The 23,882-nt window shown below is 36.6% G+C and overlaps 1 protein-coding gene across 1 annotated transcript in view; it reads right to left on the reverse strand.

Moving 5' to 3' along the window:
• Window positions 1–265: 265 nt before the first annotated feature.
• The window catches only part of MAGT1 (magnesium transporter 1), a 49,017-nt gene continuing 25,400 nt past the window's right edge, over window positions 266–23,882 (reverse strand). Inside the window, exons 4-10 of the mRNA XM_027533273.1 lie at window positions 18,459–18,599; window positions 17,622–17,762; window positions 17,034–17,123; window positions 16,326–16,389; window positions 8,832–8,906; window positions 3,771–3,861; window positions 266–2,511 (exon numbers count right to left, since the gene is read on the reverse strand). Of these exons, the coding sequence (XP_027389074.1) occupies window positions 2,496–2,511; window positions 3,771–3,861; window positions 8,832–8,906; window positions 16,326–16,389; window positions 17,034–17,123; window positions 17,622–17,762; window positions 18,459–18,599 (618 nt within the window). The 3' untranslated portion in view covers window positions 266–2,495. The remainder of the gene's footprint in view (window positions 2,512–3,770; window positions 3,862–8,831; window positions 8,907–16,325; window positions 16,390–17,033; window positions 17,124–17,621; window positions 17,763–18,458; window positions 18,600–23,882) is intronic.

Consider the following 23,882-nt stretch of genomic DNA (forward strand, 5'->3'; position numbering starts at 1 on the left):
GTAACGAAGCATTGAAAACAGTCATTATTTTACATATCTTGATTGTTCTGACTAATCTAGAGGGTGACAGCATTCATAAAGGATAATGGATAGAATCCTGGAAGAAAGTATTTAAATTGAGAAATGCCTAATTGGCCTACCAAATTATTGCCATTAGGACAATAGTAAATTTAGTTATAATTTCAAAATGGAATAGCCTAATATTATACTTCTAGTGTAGTGTTTTCAATTCACCCTTCTTTAGATGTTAACCAAAAACTCAGAATTTAGATTGTAGAAGTTTATTGATATGATCAAAAAGCAAACAGCCAGACATTTGTTTATCTCTGCCACTACAATGTATAATTTTGAATAGTATTTTAAAATGCATAACAAATAATATTTAAATCAATACTAGAAAAGTAAATTTAAGAATCTACTTAAGGCACTTCAGATGAAAGCTACTTTCAACATTTCCACAAAAGTAACACTATTCTAAGTGTAGTAAATCTGCCCTCTACAGAGTTTAGCCAGAACACAACTTCTCTCCTTAAAGAAGAAGAATGTGCTCTTAAGAGAGACACAAAAAATACAAAGAACTGTCATTCTTCAATGCTCATTGCAAATTATCTGGAGCTATAGGTTACATGGCAGTAATATTCCCCTGGTTAGTCTGTACAAATCAGGGCATATTCATACAAGTCTCATAAGAATCACAGCGTAAATTTATTTGGCCTGAGACAAGTACAAAAACAGCAGATAAGGAATCCAGAATCACGCAATTTACAGTGGAGTAACAAAAATGGGCTCCAGTAGAGAGTAAATATCACCTCACCCACCAAATCTACTTAAAAAAAAAACAAACCAAAAGCCCCACATAGAACATTTCTTCATAGGCAACTATAATCATCTCTTTCTTTAAATGTCTATTATGTAAGATTTCTAGACCATGAGGGAGAGTTATTAGATGGTAAATAGTAGCAGGCAGTCACAATATTATCTTAATGTAATACTTCTAAGATTTCTTAAAATTTCTTCACAATTGGAATTTGCATATTTCTATAATAGTGGCATTTCTGGATACCCTTTACAGCCATGGAAGAGATTATAGCTATATCTACTGATAACCATCAACTTTCATTCTTCACAGAAATTTGGTTAGCACATATGGTTATTTTTATTGACAGAAAAAAGATTAAATTCAAACAGAACTTCTTCAAATGATAACTTTGTTTCTCCACATAAAGTGAGAAGACAAAGGTTAACATAATAGCAAGAAAACAGAACAGTTTACAAGAAAAATTTACTTTCTATTCATAAGCAACAACTTAATATTTCATCATTTTATTTTCCCAATCTAGGGGAGTCCTTTTCCTAAACACAAGGGTTAATAAAATGTGTTGTCACTGTAATACAGAAATTGATTTAACCAGATAAATCCATTTTTTTCTCTTAGGTACAAATGAAATAAGTGATAATCTCTGAGTTGCAGAAACATTTTGGTCAATTGTAAATTTACACTGATTTTAATACTAAGCTACATTTTTATTAGAGAGGGGCCCATCTTAAATAAAGGACTTCCCTGGTGGCTCAGACAGTAAAGTGTCTGCCTACAATGCAGGAGACCTGGGTTCAATCCCTGGGTCGGGAAGATCTCCTGGAGAAGGAAATGGCAACCCACTCCAGTATTCTTGCCTGAAAAATCCCATGGACGGTGGAACCTGGTAGGCTACAGTCCATGGGGTCGCAAAGAGTCGGATATGACTGAGCAACTTCACTTTCATCTTAAATAAATTAGGGAAACAGAATGAGCCTGAAATTGTTCCAAATACAGGCAGCTAACACCACACTCATGAAGAAATCATAATCCTGTATTTAGGAATACTTCTTAATGTCTACAGCTACCAAGAAACAAGGTCTGCAAAGAATTTCAGGAGGGAAGATGGAGGACTGGCTAGTGATCTTTTTCTAAAGTCTAGATGTGTACGCTGAAGAATGGTGTTCCATTTTCAGAAGACACATAGCATATATGATTTCTCTGCTTAAAAGGAAAGATGTGTGAAGTATGCACATCCATGCAACACTGGAAAAGCTAAGAATGGATTCCTGACGCTGTTATCAGTAACAGGCATATGCAAGAACACCTGGTCACAAGTCCCAACTACCTTTGGATAAGATAAAAAAATCACATGGTCAAAAGTTAAGCAACACAGTTTTGAACCTTGTTCTAATTAAAATGTAGTAGTTTTAAATTTTTTATAAAATTCCACTAAATTAAATGTTCCAGAAAGTTTACTGGGAAGGGAAGGTTAAGAGAAGAATTGTATCCAAATACTTCATGAAAATTGCTTGTTAAGGCACTATACATCTTCTTTGGTTAAATGATTAACTATTTTAATCATGTGGGAAAAAAAGAGGTAATCCAAAATACATAAATTGCATTCTTCTTTTCACACACATATTTTTCATTTTTCAATTTCCATTACTCCAGTGTCTACATATTTCCGGAATCCTTTTTAACTCATCAGAAAGCTGAAACAAAAATATATACCAGTCTATTAATATCTAAAAGAAAAATAGTCTTTACCTCTAACAAATATCTTGATTTTATCATATCAGATCAAAGAACATCTGGGTACATGTATAATAAACTTTGAGTACCAATAACAAAAAGAGACACTGAGATGCTGAGGTAGTCTTAGAAGAAAAGGAAGTAGAAATAACCTCAAATTAAAATATCTCCCGAAGAGATACCAATTAATAACTGAATCAACCACAGTGATCATATAAGTAATAGAAATACCAGAAAGATTACCCCTGCATCCCAGTTAGTATTCTATAGGGGATAAATTATTTTAAAATACATATAGACAGAAGAATAAATTATAGAGCTGGAGGATTTAGTCAAGGATCAAAGTTCTAATAGGTTTTAATCTTTAGAATTAAACAAGTTTGCAAGAAATGCAAAAGGAGATTAATTTAAGTTGTTCACTGATTAAAATACATTTAGAAATGTTATAATATAATGAGCCGGCCAGGGAGTTATTCAAAATTATCTACTAAAAACTTCTGTTGAAAATACGAAGAATGAATTTGTGTCTCAAAAATATCACTTGATATACTTTACATTTAGTGTTCATGATCCTTTATAAAACAGGGCAATGTTGTATTAAAACAAGAATTGTAGTAAATGGCACTCAGATTATAAAACTAACTCATGATATTGCCTGTTGTGTACAGGTACATTTCTTTTGGCTATTAACAGAATAAAATCAAGAAGTTATAACTAGGAGAATAATTTCTTCGCTGAGCTTTAGAGATCGCTATGAATATTTCAAGTCTATCAGACCTTCTTAAACACTCTTTCTTATTCTACAGTCTACAAATTGGATTCTATTCAAATGTTCTGTTTATTCTACCTAAACAGCCTGAAAAGCAGAGTGAAAAGTTTTGGAAAAAACATTAAAAAATACTTTGTCCTCAAAAAGATGTAAAGTATGCAAATAAGGAACTGTGCGAGGGTATAAAATGTTCTAATCGTTATGTGTTTGATAGATTTCTAGGTTAAATTAAATGATGTCAGAATAGTCCTGAATGATTTTCCTGAGAAATCACATAGTTTTATTCACTATATCATAATTATTATAATTTCTATATGCAACATAACTCAAAGCCTATCTCTATGTCAGAAGCTAGAGTAATCTGGAGGTAAAGTAAAAAAAAACTATATAGCACATCAACTCTAATCATTGAAAGCATAGGTAATCACTATACAAATGAAAAAATAATACCTATATGGATATCCGTGATACTTTGATCTGAAAATAGAGAGCATCCAACTGAAGAATAATACAACAAGTCCAATACCAGCCACACACATTACTGCAGAAAAATAAAAGGAGAGTAAAATGAGCATGTTAAACACAGTAAAGAGTAAGAACATAAATTTTAGGCTACACTTCTAAGAGTAAAATGCAAGGGCTATATCTACTGGTAAGTCTAAACTACAACAAATTTCATTCCCATTCTTATATCTTCAGGAGTCTGCCTTCACCTTTAATTTGCTCTATTACACTATAATGGAGCAGACTCTTGGAGGGCACAAACAAAACCTTGTGCACACCAGGAGCCAGGAGAAAGAAGAAGTGCCCCCATAAGAGACTGAATCAGACTTGCCTGTGAGTGTCCAGGAGTCTCCAGTGGAGGCACAGTTGACAGTTTGGCCTCAAACAACATAAGGAAACACAGCCCAACCCATCAACAGAAAACTTAATTAAAGATTTACTGGCCCCACCCATCAAAACAAGACCCAGTTTCCCTCACAGTCAGTCTCCCATCAGGAAGCTTCTGGAATCCTCATCCTTATTCATCAGAGGACAGACAGAATGAAAACCACAATCACAGAAAACTAACCAAACTGATCACATGGAGCACAGCCTTGTCTAACTCAATGAAACTATGAGCCATGCCGAGTAGGGCCAACCAAGATGGACGGGTCATGGTGGAGAGTTCTGACAAAATGTGGTCCACTGGAGAAGGAAATGACAAACCACTTCAGTTTGCCTTGAGAATGCCATAGACAATATGAAAAGACAAAAAGATTATGACACTGAAAGATGAACTCCCCAGGTCAGTAGGTGCCCAATATGCTACTGGAGAAGAGTGGAGAAATAATGCCAGAAACAATGAAGAGATGGAGCCAAAGCAAACACAATTCCAGTTGTGGATGTGACTGGTGATGGAAGTAAAGTCCGATGCTGTAAAGAACAATATTGCATAGAAACCTGGAATGTTAGGTTCATGAATCAAGGCAAATTGGAAGTGGTCAAACAGGAGATGGCAAGAGTGAACATTGACATTTTAGGAATAAGTGAACTAAAATGGACCAGAATGGGCAAATTTAATTCAGATGACCATTATATCTACTACTGTGGGTGCAAGAATCCCTTATAAGAAGTGGAGCAGCCCTCATAGTCAACAAAAAAGTCTGAAATGCAGTACTTGGGTGCAATCTCAAAAATGAAAGAATGATCTCTGTTCATTTCCAAGGCAAACCATTCAGTATGATAGTAATTCAAGTCTATGCACCAACCACTAATGCTGAAGAAGCTGAGGTTGAACAGTTCTATGAGGATCCACAAGACCTTCTAGAATTGATACCAAAAAAGATGTCCTTTTCATCATAGGGGACTGGAATGCAAAAGCAGGAAGTCAAGAAACACCTGGAGTAACAGGCAAGTTTGGCCTTGGAGTACAAAATGAAGCAAGGCAAAGGCTAAAAGAGTTCTGCCAAGAGAACGCACTGGTCATAGCAAACACCCTCTTCCAACAACAGAAGAGAAAACTCTACACATGGACATCACCAGATGGTCAATACCAAAATCAGACTGACTGTATACTTTGTACCCAAAGATGGAGAAGCTCTATAAAGTCAGCAAAAAAGAAGACTGGGAGCAGACTGTGGCTCAGATCATGAACTCCTTATTGCCAAATTCAGACTTAAACTGAAGAAAGTAGGGAAAACTACTAGACCATCCAGATATGATGTAAGTCAAATCCCTTACGATTTATACAGTGGAAGTAAGAAATAGATTCAAGGGATAAGATCTGATAGACAGAGTGCCTGAAGAACTATGGACAGAGGTTCATGACATTGTACAGGAGGCAGTGATCAAGACCATCCCCAAGAAAAACAAATGTAAAAAGGCAAAATGGTTGTCTGAGGAGGCCTTACAAATAGCTGAGAAGAGACGCTAAAGGAAAAGGAGAAAAGCAAAGATATACCAATCTGAATGCAGAGTTCCAAACAGCAAAGACAGATTAAGAAAGCCTTCCTCAGCAATAAATGCAAAGAAATAGAGGAAACAGAATGGGAAAGACTAGAGATCTCTTCAAGAAAATTAGAGCTGCCAAGGGAACATTTCATGTAAAGATGGGCACAATAATGGACAGAAACCTTATGGACCTAACAAAAGCAGAAGATAATAAGAGGTGGCAAGAATACACAGAAGAACATCCAGTCCCATCACTTCATGGCAAATAGATGGGGAAACAATGGAAATAGTAACAGACCTTTACTTTCTTGGGCTCCAAAATCACTGCAGATTGTGACTGCAGCCATGAAATTAAAAGACACTTGCTCCTTGGAAGAAAAGCTATGACCAACCTAGACAGCATATTAAAGCAGACATTACTTTGCCGACAAAGGTCCATCTAGTCAAAGGTATGATTTTCCCACTAGTCATGTATGGATGTGAGAGTTGGACTATAAAGAAAGCTGAGGGCCAAAGAATTGATGCTTTTGAACTGTGGTGTTGGAGGATTCTTGAGAGTCCCTTGCTTGGACTGCAAGGAGATCCAACTAGTCAATCCTAAAGGAAATCAGTCATGAATATTCATTGGAAGGACTGAGGCTGAAGCTCCAATACTTTGGCCACATGATGTGAAGAACTGACTCATTGGAAAAGACCGATGCTGGAAAGATTGATGGCAGGAGGAGAAGGGGATGACAGAAGATGAGATGGCTGGATGGCATCACAGACTCAGTGGACATGAATTTGAGCAAGTTCTGGGAGATGGTGATGGACAGGGAAGGCTGGCATGCTGTAGTCCATGGAGTCGCGGAGTGTCAGACATGACTGAGCAACTGTACTGAACTGAACACTATAATAGAATAGTTCTATTTACACTTGTGTAATTTAATTGTGTGAAATAATGAATTCCATTAAACACCACCACAGAATTTAGTGTTAGAAACACTGTTTTACATCTGACAAGAAAATAACTCACTCTTTTAAAACAATTTGTTTTTTAATCAAAGGATAATTGCTTTAATATAACTCACTTTTTAAACTTCTTTTAAGTCCTTATTATGTATGGCCTTATTGTATTATTGATAAATATTGACTTAAAGACATCTGGTAATATCATTCTGACAGCCTTAGTTGAAAGTCCTTTATTCGTGAACACTGCTTATATGAGGACATCCTTCAACTCAGATTACTTATTTGAATTATGAGGGGAAAAAAAAACCTGATTCCTACCCCCAAATTCATAGCTCTCTATGCTCTGGTTCAGCATAGCAGTTACCAACCTTAACCCTAGACGATGACCCTACAATGCTCAAGTATGATTCCCATAACATGAGGATTTTTAAATCCCTGGACTAAGACTGGCTAAGAAGCAGAGAGGTAGGTGTGGAAAAGCATGGAAGCTCTAGGGAAACATATTTATTGGACAATACTAATGACAATGTTTAGTTTTGTTATACTTAGAGAATAATCCATTTTCCCTTTACAATTCTCACACAATATGATTAGGGGCCAAAAATTTAAATCTTAAATAATTTTTTATAAGTATTAACACATGCTCTTTGTAGAAGTCTTTTTTTCTTCCTAATCAAATGCACATATACATGTATATATAGCTTCACCCCGAATATGTATTTGTATTCTAATTTTTTCACATATCTAAAAGTGCTTAGGAAAGTTCTTGATATATAATAAGTGCTAAAGAAATATTTATTATTAATATTTGTGATAATTTCATTAATTACAATCTTAGAAATAGATCAAATTGTGACTAACTTAATATATGTCACCAAAATGTTTTACAACTTAAATTCATCCCAGCATTGCAGTAGTACCCAGATGGCCTTTCTCCAAAAATGAATACTGAAATAGGCATTTTTTCAAAAGTCAGGAAATAAAGGATGTATATTGACTGGATGAAAAATTGCTACATTAGCTCTATTTTTCTAATATGTAAAACTTCATTTCAATGCAACAGAAAAATTATCTCCCAAATTCAAAATCCAATATCATCATCTTTTTTTCTAGAAGGAAAAAGTAGATAGATTTATTAACCTAGGTTAATTTTGATGACATTTAACTCTTTAACCATAAAATAAAAACTCAAACTGATTTCATATTAAGTAAATTACATTGTTAGCATTTCTTTGTAACAAATATCAGCATATGAAAATTCTAATATATAAAAAGTCCATGCAAACCAACAGGAAAAGGAGTAACATACATAAATGGCAAAAGACAAAAAGGTATTTTAGACAAAGGAAAACAAAACAGCTAATAAACATCTAAGAAAATATTCAACTACAGTAATAAACAAAGAAGTACAAAATAATATAACATTTCCCCTTTATCTGATTAGCAAATACACACTTACATACATATTTTTAATAAAGTTCTCTAATGTTGATAAAAAGTTACAGTGAAAACAAGCATTCTGAAATGCCACTAATAGGAATCTAAACTATTAAACATTTGGGTAAAGAATTTGGCATCATCAGCTCAAAACATCAAGATAACTGAACATACTCATACACAGGACCACACAGTCATACTACACTAAGGAATTAATATGAAAAGAAGATAAAGTTTAATATATACCATAATAGTCACTAAATAACTATTCATTATAATGAAAAGACAAAACTAAATGTTTAACAAAATCAGAATGGTTAAATAAATAGCATAAACAATAAATTAAAAATTATGTGTGGGAAAATATTAGTGAAATATTTTAACTCCAATTAAAAAAGGGGGTATAAGATTCAAAATATTATACATACAGTTGAAAAGATGTTTTTAGAAATGGAAGAAACTTGTATTACAATGTTAAAATCATTAGCTTTTTAATGGTGGAATAATGGGTAACTTCCCCTCCAAAGGTTTCATTCTCTTATTTCCCCCAACACTTTCTACAATGAGCACATATTACTTTTATAATAGTGAAGTAAAATAATATAACTAAGAGGAGAAGTGATTTAGAGGATATTCCTTTTTTCCATATAAAGGCAGAACTGCTACATCTTGGCATATTATATGACTTACTCTTTCGCTTTCCAATATCCATGTCAGATGTAGCAGCTTCACATAAAAGCACCATCCCTAAGGTAACCCCACCATCTTAGAAAAATCGTTTAAGGAGAAATTCACAGAGAGAAATAACAAAAACTTTAATATTCCTAGAATAATATAGAATGAATAAATATATAAACCTTTAATTCAATTACAAAAATTATAAGTAATTAAAAAAATTGTATTCAGGTAGAACTGATTTACAATGATGTGTTAGTTTCAAGTGTGCAGCAAAGTGAATCTGTTATACATATATCCACTCTTTTTCAGATTCTTTTTTCCCATATAGGCCACTACAGGGCATTGAGTAGAGTTCTCCGTGCTATACAGTGAAAGTGAAAGTCCCTCAGTCACGTCCGCCTCTTTGTGACCCTGTGGACTGTATAGTCCATGGGATTCTCCAGGCCAGAATACTAGAGTGGGTAGCCTTTCCCTTCTCCAGGGGATATTCCCAACCCAGAGATCAAACCCAGGTCTCCTTTTACTGCAGGCGGATTCTTTATTAGCTGAGCCACCAGGGAAGCCCATACAGTGTTATACAGTAGGTCCCTATTATCTATTTTATATATAGTAGTGTGTATATGTCAATCCCAATCTTCCAATTTATCCTTCCCATAACCAAGTAATCATGTGCCTATATAGTATGACAATTATTTACTATGAAGATATAATAAAAAATTAAGGTTAGAAAATTACTTAATTTGTACAAATAAAAACTGATATTTTAAACAAATGTCCCACTATAACTTCGAGATAAAACATGAGTTTTCCTCTAAAATTGTATTTTGAAATAAACTTCTGAAACATTCTTCCAACTATTGAGTCCATTTTGTATACATTAAAATAAATTAAGTAGCCATTTTGAATATTTCAACTACTTGCCAAAAAAGAACACATTTGAAATGTACACCATTTAGAGAGAATAGCAACTAACTTTTATTTGAAAAATAACTTAACAAATATTTTTTAGAATTTCAACAATTAACCTCAAAGCACAAATTACTACTAAACTACTTAAATTGTCTTATTTTAATAAAAAAACAAAATCCTATGAGCCATGACTTCACTTTTATTCACCTTAATATAGAAGCTACATAAATACAAAATAGACGTACTCTTGCAAATCGGTAGTACATGGCTTGGTTGAACAGTAAAATAAGAAAAATCAAATTCTGAAACAAAATAGAATGTGTTCAAGTAGAAAAGAGAGATTCACCCTGCAGTTTGGTGAATACAAAGATTAATTTAAAATGCTCATATTAATTATTCATATACACATGCACATTGTATGCTATCTCATGTGGGTAAAAATAAGCAGAAAGGGGAAAATAGGTGTTCAGATAAGGCCTGAATTTATAATTGGCTCTAAATTTGCCTGTTCATCCTTTCATTACCATTTTACATACTCTTTTTAATAGTCTCTTCTTAGGGATGATACTCATTCATGGTTTTGTTGCTTAGCTAAGTTGTTTTCCTCAGTGATCTTTTTTTCTTACTAGGATTCTTTATTATACACCTTACTAGTGTTCTGTATATTATACACCTATACATACAGTGATGACTTTATTATTTTGGGCTCCAAAACCACTGCAGATGGTGATTGCAGCCATGAAATTAAAAGATGCTTACTGCTTGGAAGGAAAGTTATGACCAACCTAGATAGCATGTTAAAAAGCAGAGACATTACTTTGCCAAAAAAGGTCCATCTAGTCAAGGCTATAGTTTTTCCAGTGGTCATGTATGGATGTGAGAGTTGGACTGTGAAGAAAGCTGAGTGCCAAAGAATTGATGCTTTTGAACTGTGGTGTTGGAGAAGACTCTTGAGAGTCCCTTGGACTGCCAGTAGATCCAACCAGTCCATCCTAAAGGACATCAGTCCTGGGTGTTCATTGGAAGGACTGATGCTGAAGCTGAAACTCCAATACTTTGGCCACCTCATGTGAAGAGTTGACTCATTGGAAAAGACCCTGGTGCTGGGAGGGATTGGGGGCAGGAGGAGAAGGGGACGACAGAGGATGAGATGGCTGGATGGCATCACCAACTCGATGGACATGAGTTGGGTAAACTCTGGGAGTTGGTGATGGACAGCAAGGCCTGGTGTGCTGCGATTCATGCGTTCGCAAAGAGTCGGACACGACTGAGCAACTGAACTGAACTGAACTGAACTGATGCATACTTATATGCAGGTATGCATAAAGATGGGCTTCCCAGGTAGCTCAGTTGGTTAAGAATCTGCCTACAATGCAGGAGACCCCAGGTTGATTCCTGGTTGGGAAGATGGCCTGGAGAAGGGATAGGCTACCCACTACGGTATTCTTGGGCTTCCCTGGTGGCTCAGCTGGTAAAGAATCTGCCTGCAATGTGGGAGACCTCAGTTCGATCCCTGGGTTGGGAAGATCCCCTGGAGGAGGGTATGACAACCCACTCCAGTATTCTTGCCTGGAGAATCCTCATGGACAGAGGAGCCTGGTGGGCATCACAAAGAATTGGACACAACTGAGCGACTAATACACACACATGCATGAAGATTGATCATTTCTAAAGGCTCTGGCTATAGACACTCTGATGAATGGTCGAGACTTGTTTTTGGACTAGTTTGCTTCTGTATCATGGTCTAGAGCTTTCCATCTTACACTATACCATCAAGGTCTTTGTGTGCTGTTGTTCTTAGCTATCAAGAGCTATGATGCACTTCCATATGTATTGGTTTATTTCATTTATAGACTCTTTAAACTTTTACTAACACTGTCTATTATAGGCAGGCACTATTAGTTGGAGTTACAAAGTTAGAGGAAATATAGACCATTCCTTGAACAAGTTTACACTCTAGTAGGGGATACAAACAATAAATAGTAAATAATTACATAATCATCTTACCCTGAGAGAACTGAATAGAAAATAGAGGAGGTGTTATTACATAATAAACAGGAACTAGGCTATTAAACAAGCTAGTAGATTTGTGGTTCAAGGTGGCAGAGTAGGAAGGAGAATGTAGAGCTCACCTCTCCCCAATACACATGCCAAAAATACATCTATACTGGAATAATTCTCATGGAAAACTAACTGGATACTGGTAGAAGAAATCCTATACAACCAAAACTGCAAGAAACATCTCCATGTAACCAGCAAAGTGTCAGCTTAGGACCTACCAACCTCAGAGGGATCTGTAATGAAGAGAAGGTCCACACAGGCAGATCCTCACTCTGGGGAGCGATCATGTGGAGCCACAATCTGAGTATCCCAGACCTTGCCTTCTTGGAAATCCACTGGGACAGACAAAAGGGCGAGAGGAGCCTAGACTCTACTTGCACAGAGCACACACATGATGGCAGAGTGGACAGAGCCTTGCACTGCTGGCTGTCACCTCACCACGACTCCAAACTGAAGGGGCGGAGAAGACCCTGGCTGTTCATTCCACACCACAGCCTGGCGTGAGACCTGAGCAAAGACTCGGTCTAACTATACAGAGACATATCAGGTTGCCTGGGGTGGTGCTACAAGAACAGGCAGCAGCTAAGTGCTGAAATACCAGGCAGAGAGACTCAGGGACAAGACTCATGTAGGACAGACTGGAGGGCCTGGGGTATGGTCTGGGTGTACACAGTGGTTCTATCCCAGCTGCGCTCAGCCTCCACCCACTCCACACCACAGCTTAGCCCTTGATCTGAGACAGACAGGTCCTGGGAGAAGACTGCCACAGAGGCAGCCCAGATCTCTTGTGGCAGTGCAGCCATCTCAATTCCTGCAGCCACAATGCCCCAGTCCCCAGCCTATTCCTCACCACAGCCTTGCACTAGATCTGGGACAAACACAACAAAGGGACACAACCTTGTGCTGCTTCTGAGTGGAACCATAGACACTTACACAGACAGCATATAAGTCCTCTGTGACTGCACAGGCCTCACTTACTTCAGCAATCACCTCTTTTGGGGCAGGGCATGCATTCACAGGCAATAGAGCCTGATTAAACCTGACCTTCAGGGCTTCTACTCCAACAGCTGAGGAGCAGACCCTATCCCTGACAGGACAGTGACAACCACAGAGCAGGGAGGAAGCTCCGCTTCAGTCTAGCACAGGCTCCAGATACTCCAACACCAATCACATCCCCTATCAAGGGGACAATCGCCAGCACACCCTGAGGGAAGACGTGGCTGGCGTCCATACCAAAACTACCTTGCAGCAGAAACACTGGACATACACAGTCTGCACAGGGATGCTCCCACTTAAAAACACCCCTTTAACATCATAGTAGATAATTTTTCTCCTAAAGTCATAGAGACAGAGAAAGATAAGTAAAATGAAAAGGCAAAGTCCAATAGTTAAGACTTCAAATTTCTACTTCAGGGGGCACAGGTTTGATCCTTAGCCAGGGAACTAAGATCCTGCATGCAGCAAGTGCGGCCAAAAAAAAAAAAAAAAAAAACACAGGGCAGAGGAACTACTTCCAATTAAAAAACAGCAGAAATCCCCTGAAAGAAAAAATAATGAAATAGAGCTCACCAGTCTACTAGACCCCGAGTTCAAAAAGGTGGTAATAACAAGAACTGATTTAAGAAAGATGATGGATAGAAATGCAGATCATTATAACAAGGAACTAGATAAAGAGAGGATTCTAAAGGCAGCAAGAGGGAAAAAGAGAGTCAGTTACAAGAGAATGCCAATAAGGCTATCAGCTGATTTCTTTGTAGAAACACTGCTAGAAGGGAGTGGGATGATATATTCAAAGTCCTGTGAGGGAAAAACCTGAAACCTAGGGTACTATATTCAGCAAGATTATCATTTAGAATAGAAGGAGAGAGAAACAATTTCTCAGACAAGTGAAAACTAAAAGAATTCAGCAATACTAAACCTACCCTAAAAGAAATATTGACATGTCTTCTCTAAATAGAAAAGAAGAAAGTATATACGGGAAAGGGAAAAAGTCACATTAAGAAAGGCAAATATATAGAAGGATTTAAGATCACTTAAATAAACCAGTATATAGATTTAAAAAACAATTTAAAAATTGTAAAAGTGATTATAACTATAATAAACAGTAAAAGGATAAGCATGAAGATGTAAAACAGGACATCAAAATCACAAAATGTGGGGGAGGGGAGTATATGCACATATATGAATACATATATATATACACACACATACATATATACATAAAAAGGGCTTCCCTGGTGGCTCAGATAGTAAAGAATCTGCCTGCAATGCAGGAGATCCAGGTTTAATCTCTGGATCAAGAAGATCCTCTGGAGAAGGGAATAACTACCCAATCCAGTATTCCTGCCTGGAGAATCCCATGGACAGAGGAACCTGGTGGGCTATAGTCCGTGGGGTCACAAAAAGAGTCACAAACAACTGAGCAACTAAACATGAGCATGGTACATAATATACATATAAATCCACGTACAAAACAGAAACAAGCTCATAGGCATAGAAAACAAACTTGATTATGAAAGGGGAGAGGGAGGGAAGGACAAATTAGGGGTACAGGATTAACAAATACAAACTACTATCTGTAAAATAGATAAGCAACAAGGATTTACTATATTCAATATCCTGTAATAACCTATAATGGAATAAAACCTAAAAAAACCTGAATCACTATCTGTATACCTGAAACCAACACAATATTGTAAATCAATGATACGTCAATAAAAAATAAAAATAAAAGAGCCAGTAAAATAAAGTGTATCATAGATGATAAAGACAAAGATATTTGTATAAAATGAAGCATAATTACAGAATTCTAAAGAAATGCTTAAGTTACTTTGATTATTATTGTCCAAACTATATTTAAACAATTTATTTTCCTACTGAAAGAGCAGTTTTAAAAAATAATACATAACAATAATTAGGACTTGCCAGGGGTAGCAGAGTACATATGTATTTCTGGCACATATGTATTTCCCTACCCTCTATTGGGGGGTGGCTGTGCTGTGAGGTATGTGGGATCTTAGTTTCCTGGTCAGGGATGGAGCTTGTGCCCCCTGCAATGGAAGCATAGAGTCTTAACCACTGAACTGCCAGGGAAGTCCATCAATTATTTTTATGTGTAAGAAAATATTTTTTGCAATATTCACCAATAGAGAATAATTGAATTATGACATATCCATTATGGACTTCCCTGGTGGCTCAGATAGTAAAGAATCTGCCCATAATGCAAGAGACCTGGGTTTCATTCCTGGGTTGGGAAGATCCCCTGGAGGACATTTAATAATGGTGACTATTTTCCTTTTCCTTGCTTATATTTTCTTATTTTTCTGTAATTCTCAAGCATTTTCATAACTATGAAGGCCATACAATTTAGTAAACGCTTATAATACACTAAAAAACTAAACTGTATGAAAAGTATGTCTGTAACTACAAAAAATGGAATTCCTCTAAATCATCCAGATGACACAAAGCAGGGCAAATGACATTACCATCAAGTCACTGGGCAGATTCTCTAACTGTCTGGGCTACAACTGATTCCAATATGTCAATATCAGGACTCCTTGCCTGAGAAGCACAACCTAAAAGAACATTACATGTGTTTACCTTGTTGATTTGTTTCACAGAGTCACTGCTTATGCATTCAGGTAGGTAAACTATGCTCAGTAATACTAAGAAATGTATACTCTTACCTATCTGATATCACTATTATCTACCCTTGCAGCTTACAGAGACATCTATTTTCAGATGTGAAAAAGTAAAAATCTGTCCTATGGGACAGAGGACGGGAAAACACACATATAAAGTAGCTGCACAGTTCACAGGAAATAATATTTCTCCCTAGGACATGCTGAAGCTGTAAATGTCAAAACAAACTCCATCTTTGAGTAACTACTGCTTTCCTACTCAATGAGGAACACTGTAATCTAAAATCATAAACTGATTCAAACTACATAAGTAAGAAGGAAATATTCCATTCTTACCTGGAGGATTTAAGTCACTTGATCTACAAGCACAATTTCTAAGTAGCCTCAATTCAGAACCAAAGTGACAGAGCTTCAAAAAAGGAGTTTCTGAAAACAAACTGTACATTTATCTGAACTTTGTAGTTTCCAGGAAACAAAATCCTGGATCCACTTCAGTCCAGACTTGACACTGACCTCTTTACACTTAGCCTGGCTTTGCTTTGAGCTCATCAAAACATTGCTTCATTTACATTTCATCTAAGCACTATCTTTCCTTAAGTCCTATTAACAACTCTACCTTTCCATAGGTAAGAAATCACATGGTTCCTCTGATTTATAGTCCCCCTTGTAGCAATGATCTTTATTAGATCATTGGCTTTATCAGATTGCAAGTTTGTCCCTAGAGGTCTTCAGTTGATCGGGCTATGGCAAGTGATACAGTAATATAATTCCAAAGATATTATGACTTGCATTAATAAGACAGCAGCCTCAACCAAATGTTACAGAGAAAATACTGGAATGTGAGAAAATAGACAAATTAAAATGTGGCACCAAGAACTTATTATAAAGAGGATACTGAACAGAAGAACAATGTGTGTTTCAGCTACAAATTGAGCTTGGCTGCTTCCATGGATATAATTCTGGGGGAAAAAAAGACAAAATTTAATCTTTAAATAAATGTTAAAATTTGATAATGTAATCTTAAAATTGGCTATTTTTAAACATTATGAAATTATTAATTCATCTGATGTATGTAAACATTGGATCTGTAGAATTCACCTGTAAAAAGTCTGACTAAAATAAATGCTATTTCTGTGTTATTTATTATTTATTCATACTTATATTTATTTGTACTTATTCACTATACTTATACTATGTTTTCAACCAATGAGAAAACTAGTATTTTAGTGTACAAGACCATGAGGTAAAATAATATAAACTCCATGAAAACAGGGACTACATTTTTCTTATCACTCTATCTAATAATACCTAGTACAGTGCCTAGAAACAGTAAATGGTCAAGTACTTGATCAATTATTCTATTTAGTTGAAGACTGACTTTCATTCTTAGCCAGCTTACTCAAAAGGGATTTAAAAAAAAAAAGTCCCCCTTTTGAGAGTATGGCATAGTCTTTTTAGCAATCGAAGTTCATTATTAATACAGAGCAATTTAAAAGTCAAAACTAAATTGAGTTCCTTCATATACTAGCACTGATCTAACAGGATATTAATCATTAAGGTTAACTTTGGTATATAATGTAAAGAAATCCTGGACTTCCCTTACCACATGTCCTGTGTGGGGATTCTTATGAGCATATGGTGGTCCTCTTATATGGTTCCACATCTGACCAGATGTCATAGCAAGCACAAAACACTAGGAAACAAAAAATAATGAAATACTCATAATATGGTATGGTCCCACTTTAATTAAATTAACAGGTATATGAAAAGCATATCCTCAAGTATTACATGAAAAAAAATTTTTCCATAAATGACAAAAAAGCTTATATTTCATCATAAGGATCACAAGAATCGATATTTACTTTGAAAGGAAAGCACTGTTTTAAAATTACAAATAAACTGATACAAGTTTAAAATTGAATACTGAAAAGCCTTTTAGAAGAATTAAAAAAATGGAGATTTTCATAGGGTTGAAAGTCTTTCAGATTGAATAAAAACTAGGTACAAGGAGTTCCTTCAAGCTCTTGCCATACTAATGAGATAATGGAGGAAACAAACTGATTTTAAGGTATAAAATAAAAATATCAATATATAAAATCTTTTACCACAGGTAAGAAAGAAACAAAATGCCACCTAACAATGTAATATTAGGAGTTTTATCTAAACAATTTTTCTTCCAACATTCACTCACCAGAGCGGCAAAAGCCCATCCAGTTTTATTAAAGAGAAATTCCATATTGCTCCTTCGAAGATACACAAGTCCACCAATAACAGCCAAAAGCAATCCCAACATAAGGGGACCAGCATAATTAGGGGGTCTAATTACTCTAATCTAATGAAAAGGAGAGAAAAACATTTTAAAGTATGAAATTTATTCATTAAGTATATAGATCAAAATAATTTGAAATGAAAACAATCAAAATTAGTGTGGTTACTTTCATTAAAAAATCACACTTTTTCTTTTCATCCTAATTAAAATAGCCTATAACGTATCCTAAAATGGTATGGATGCAATATTCTTTTTAGCCACAACATAACATCTTTTAGGGACTTCCCAGTGGTAAAGAATCCACCTGCCAAGGCAGGAGATGCAGGAGACAAAGGTTTGATCCCTGGGTTGTAAAGATCCCCTGGAGGAGGAAACGGCAACCCACTCCAGTATTCCTGCCTGGAGAATCCCATGGGCAGGGGAGCCTGGTGGGCTACAGTCCATGGTGTTGCAAAGAGTTGGACATGACTGAAGCAACTGAGCACACATATACATCTTTTAGATTAAGAAGTATTTGCCAAGTACAACTAGATACTCCATGGATTTAGTGAGGACGAAAGAGTGGTTTCCATGCTGAATTGACTAAGTAATAGAGCATGTTTTAATGTCACTCATCAGGATGATTCTGTTAAATGCTACTTATAAAGGGACTGACAAACTATCACCATCTCAGTGATATGAGGATGAGACCAATTAGGACCTCCCAGAAGAATAAGTAGATAATGACAAAGTAACTTTCTACAAAGCAAGGAAACTTACATTGACATCAGTTCTGTCAGCAATCCACCGGGCAATCTGCTCAGCTGAAAATCCACGCACCTGCAACTCATATGTATCACCCCGTTTGGGCTTCCCTTTTGCAGGAAAGTTGATGAAAGTTGGAGCTGAATTCATGTTTAGCTGAATAAAAAGTAGTCCACGAGAATACAGATTACCAAAAAATAATCTTAACAGCAAATATCTTGAAATTTAGCCATTTTACAAAGACAAATAAGCCCAGGTTTAGGTGGGTTAAGTGATTCATCTAAGCAAAGTGGTAAGTAATCCAAGAGTCAAACCCAAGGCTGCTTGTGAAATATAAATTCCTAGCTAAGAAACCTACATTTTACTCCTTTAAAATGGAAAATTTCCCATACCACAATTACTTTAATCTGTTCAGAGATTATGCAAAAAAAAGAATACATTTATGAGAACCAAAATTGTCTCATGTAGCTTAGGTAATAGGAGAAGGCAATGGCACCCCACTCCAGTATTCTTGCCCGGAAAATCCCATGGATGGAGAAGCCTGGTAGGCTGCAGTTCACGGGGTCGCAAAGAGTTGGACATGACTGAGCGACTTCACTTTCACTTTTCACTTTCATGCACTGGAGAAGGAAATGGCAACCCACTCCAGTATTCTTGCCTGGAGAATCCCAGGGACGGGGGGAGCCTGGTGGGCTGCCGTCTATGGGGTTGCACAGAGTCGGACACCACTAAAGCAACTTAGCAGCAGCAGCAGCAGCTTAGGTAAGCTTCAAATAGAGCACATTCTCAATGTGGAGGAAAGAAGACTGGAGTAAGAGAGTACTCTATTGTAGGGAAAACAAATACAAAATGGCAACCAATTGGCAGAAATAGTCAATTCTAAAAGGTTCATAAGTATTTAGTGATAAGCATAACATTTCTCTGTCATGAGACCATGGTATTCTTAAGATAACACTGGAATTGCTAAGGTAAAGAATCTATGACCTATTCATTTGCATTGTAACTTTCCTGATGTGATAATACTTGTAAAAAATAGAAAATGTTAAGTCCAGGGAAAAGATGTTCACCAACAGATGCAAGCATTCAGGTACCCTCAGCAGGTAACCCTGTAACAGAGATTGGCTTCTATAAAATAACTATAACTTAAAGACTTCCCTGGTGGCTCAGACGGTAAAGCGTCTGCCTACAGCGTGGGAGACCCAGGTTCAATCCCTGGATTGAGAAGATCTCCTGGAGAAGGGAATGGCAACCCACTCCAGTATTCTTGCCCCCCCCCCCAGAAAAAAGGGGCTCAAAGAAATATTTTGGGCTTCCCTGGTGGCTCAGAGGTTAAAGCGTCTGCCTCCAATGCGGGAGACCCAGGTTTGATCCCTGGGTTGGGAAGATCCCCTGAAGAAGGAAATGGCAACCCACTCCAGTACTCTTGCCTGGAGAATCCCATAGACGAGGAGCCTGGTAGGCTACAGTCCATGGGGTCGCAAAGAGTCGGATACGACTGAGCGACTTCACTTTCACTTTCACTTTAAAGACATCAACCAATAAAATAACCCACTCCCTTGCTTTGATTCTATACTTAAGAGTAACCCTTATAAAAGTAGTTTTTTTAGACTTTCCTATAAGGGGAGAGGGTATACCAATTAGGTATATGATTAGTTTGGCCTTCTTGTCAGTAAAAGATGCTGAATTAGTGAATTTAAAAATTAGCTCTTTGGTTACCAATGTCCATGGATTTTTATGGTTTGGCGAGTGTACACAAAGTCTGCAGAGCTAGATAAATTCTGGCTACACTGTTAAATCAGTTTGAGTCTGCAAAACTAAGTCCTGAATAGTGTTCATGCCGCCAAAGTGCTTCCCAAATTTTAGGCCAAACTCTTCAATAGTAGTTTATTTATATGGTAGTCCCCACTTGTCCACAGTTTCACTTTCTAAAGTTTAAGTTACTCGTGGTCAACTGCAGTCTGAAAATACTACGTGGAGAATTCCAGAAATAAACAATTCAAAAATTTTAAATTGCAGCTGTTCTGAGCAGTGTGATGAAATCTCTCACCATCTTACCCAGGATGTGAATGATCCCTTTGTCCAGCATATCCCACCCATTAGACACTTAGTAGCTGTCTTGGTTTTCAGATCAACTGTTGTGATATCACAATGCTTGTATTCAAGTAACCCTTATTTTACTTAATAATGCCCCAAAACACAAAAGTAGTGATGTTGGCAATGAGATATGCCACAGAGAAGTCATACAGTGCTTCCTTTAAGTGGAAAGATGAAAGCTCTCAATAAGGACAGAAAAAAAAATCACTTGCTGAGGTCGCTATCTTTGTGAAATTGTAAAGGAAAAGAAATCTGCTAACTTTGCTGTTCGACTGCAAAAATTACGGTAAGTGACAAGTGCTTAATCAAGATAGAAAAGATACATTTGTATAATAAGATATTGTGTGAGAGACCACACTCATATAACTTTCATTACAGTGAATCTGTTAGTCGCTCAGTCATCCAGACTCTTTACGAACCCATGGACTGTAGACCATCAGGCTCCTCTGTCCTTGGGATTTCCCAGGCAAGAATACTGGCGCAGGTTGTCATTCCCTTCTCCAGGGGATTTTCCCAACCAAGGGATCAAACCTGGGTCTCTTGCAGTGCAGGCCCCTTCTTTACCATCTGAGCCTATACTGTTTTAATTCTTCTATTTTGTTATTATTATTGCTACTCTTACTGTGCTTAATTTATAAGTTAAACTTTATCATAGATAGGTATGTACATATGTATATATAGGAAAAAATATAGTTACATATAGGGTTCAGTACTATTTGCAGTTTCAGAGTCTTAGAATGTATCCCCTGTAGTTAAGTGGGGACTACTATACCACCTTTGGATTTAAAATATACATATATACATGTGTGTCTAAAAGAACTATGTAATATATGAAATCCATTTCCTGTACAAAATTAAAAACAAAAAATTACAGGGTTATAGGGACCAACTCCAGTCCATTCTGCCAGCACTATTACCATTTATAGACCTTTCTGAACTTATTCACATAGATGTGTATATACCAACAGAAAACATAATATTGTTTTGTGTCTGCCTTATTTAACAAAAATGGTATCACATTAACTGAAATATTCTGCATTTCATTTTGCTTTTTTTATTCAACCGTGTTTGAGAGATCTATCCATAACAGTACACACACACACACACACACACACACACACCACACACACACCAGGGAAGCCCCATATAATATGAGTGGCCCAGATGGTAAAGGATCCACCTGCAATGCAGGAGACCTGGGTTCAATCCCTGGGTTGGGAAGATCCCCTGGAGGAGGGCATGGCAACCCACTCCAACATTCTTGCCTGGAGAATCCCCATGGACAGAGACGCCTGGACGGCTACAGTCCATGGGGTCACAAAGAGTTGGACACGACTGTGTGACTAAGCACAGCATATATATGTGTGTGTGTGTGTGTGTGTGTGTGTGTGTATGTTGAGGCTGGTATATGCTCTCATAGTTTATTAAGTAATTATGCTATTGTTGGCAATTTAGTTTTTTCCTTTTTTCCCAATTAAAAAGGATGTTTTAAGAAATAGTCATGTACATATTTTCCTGTATATATGTAAGAATGCTTCTCTACAAATGGAATAATTAGTTCATAGAGCAGAAACATTTTAAATGAAGATGGATAGAGCCAACATGCCTTCAAAAGTGGCTGTACCAATTTACACTCCTACCCAGCAACACAGGAAGGTATGTTTCCTCACATTCTTGCCAAAAGTTGATCTAATGGGTAAATATTGTAATAATGTATATAATATATATAAGTTAACTTATATAATTATATAACAATATTTATATACTATATAATTTATATAATAACACCGTTATTATAATTTGTATTTCCATCATTACTAGTATAACATCTTTACACCAAATCAGCTCTTTAAAAGTATCTTGTAGTCTATAGACACAATCAACAGTGAAAAAGCAATGGGAAAAAAATAATATATCTGATAAGGGGCTAATATTGAGACAACATAAAGAACTACAACTAAAAAACACATTTACTAAAAACTGGGCACAAGAAAAAAAAAAGTTGGGCAAAGGGACTTCCCTGGTGGCACAGTAGATAAGAATTTGCCTTGTAATGCAGGGAACACAGGTTTGATTCCTGATCTGGGAAGTTCCACATGCCATGGAGCAACTAAGCCCATGAGCCAAAACTATTGAGCCAGTGCTCTAGAACCTGGGAGCCACAACTACTGAGCCCATGTGCTACAACTACTAAAGCCCATGTGCCTAGAGCCTGTGCTGTGCAACGAGAAGTACCACAATGAGAAATCCACACACCACAACAAAGAGTAGCCCCCATTCACCGCAACTAGAGAAAGCCCACACAAAGCAATGAAGACCCATCATAACTAAAAATAAACAAATATATTTTTTTTAATTGGGCAAAGGATATGGATAGACATTTCTCAAAAAAGATATACAAATTGCCAACAAGCACATGAAAAGATATTCTACATCTAATCATTAAAGAATTACAAATCAAAACCACAATGAGACACCATCTCACACTCATTAGGATAACTACTATCAAAAAATAAAAAATAATGCAAAATGGTGCAGCTGCTATGGAAAACAATATGAATGTTACTACAAAAATGAAAAATAGAACTACCATATGATCTAGGAATTCCACTTGTGGGTTTAAATCTAAAAGAACTAAAAGCAGGGTCTTGAGGAGATAGCTGCATACCTATGTTAATAGCAGCATTATTCACAATAGCCAAAAAGGTGGAAGCAACCCAAGTGTCCATCAACAGATGAATGAATAAATAAAATGTGGTATATGCATACAATGTAACATTATTCAGCCTTTCAAAGCAAGGGAAAAAAATTTAATATTTATTTACTTATTTGGCTGCTCTGGGTTTTAGTTGTGGCATGTGAGATCTACTTTACCAACCAGGGATCAAACTCAGTCTCCCTGCGTTGGGGGTATGGAGTCTTAGCCACTGGGGAAGTCCCTGGGACACAACAGGAAAGTCCCAAAAGCAAGAAAATTTGGATGCATGCAACAACATGAATCAACTTTGAGGACAGTACACTAAGTGAAATAAGACAGTCACAAAAAGACAAGTATGTATGATTCCACTTATATGAGGTACTGACAACAGTAAAGTTCACTGAGATAGAAAGCAGAATGATAAGTTTCCAAGGGCTGGGGGAAGAGGGAATAAAGAGTTATGTGATGTATAAAGAGTTTCCGTTTCATTGTACAAGGTGAAAAGAGTTCTGGAGATTGGTTATGCAGAAATGTGAATGTACTAAACACTACTGAACTATATTCAAGAATGGTTAAGATAGTACATTTCAGCATTAGTGGTAAAGAACCTGCCTGCCAATACCAGAGATACAAGAGATGCAAGTTCA

Source organism: Bos indicus x Bos taurus, chromosome X (genome assembly GCF_003369695.1).
Source record: "Bos indicus x Bos taurus breed Angus x Brahman F1 hybrid chromosome X, Bos_hybrid_MaternalHap_v2.0, whole genome shotgun sequence".
Taxonomy (NCBI): Eukaryota; Metazoa; Chordata; class Mammalia; order Artiodactyla; family Bovidae; genus Bos; species Bos indicus x Bos taurus.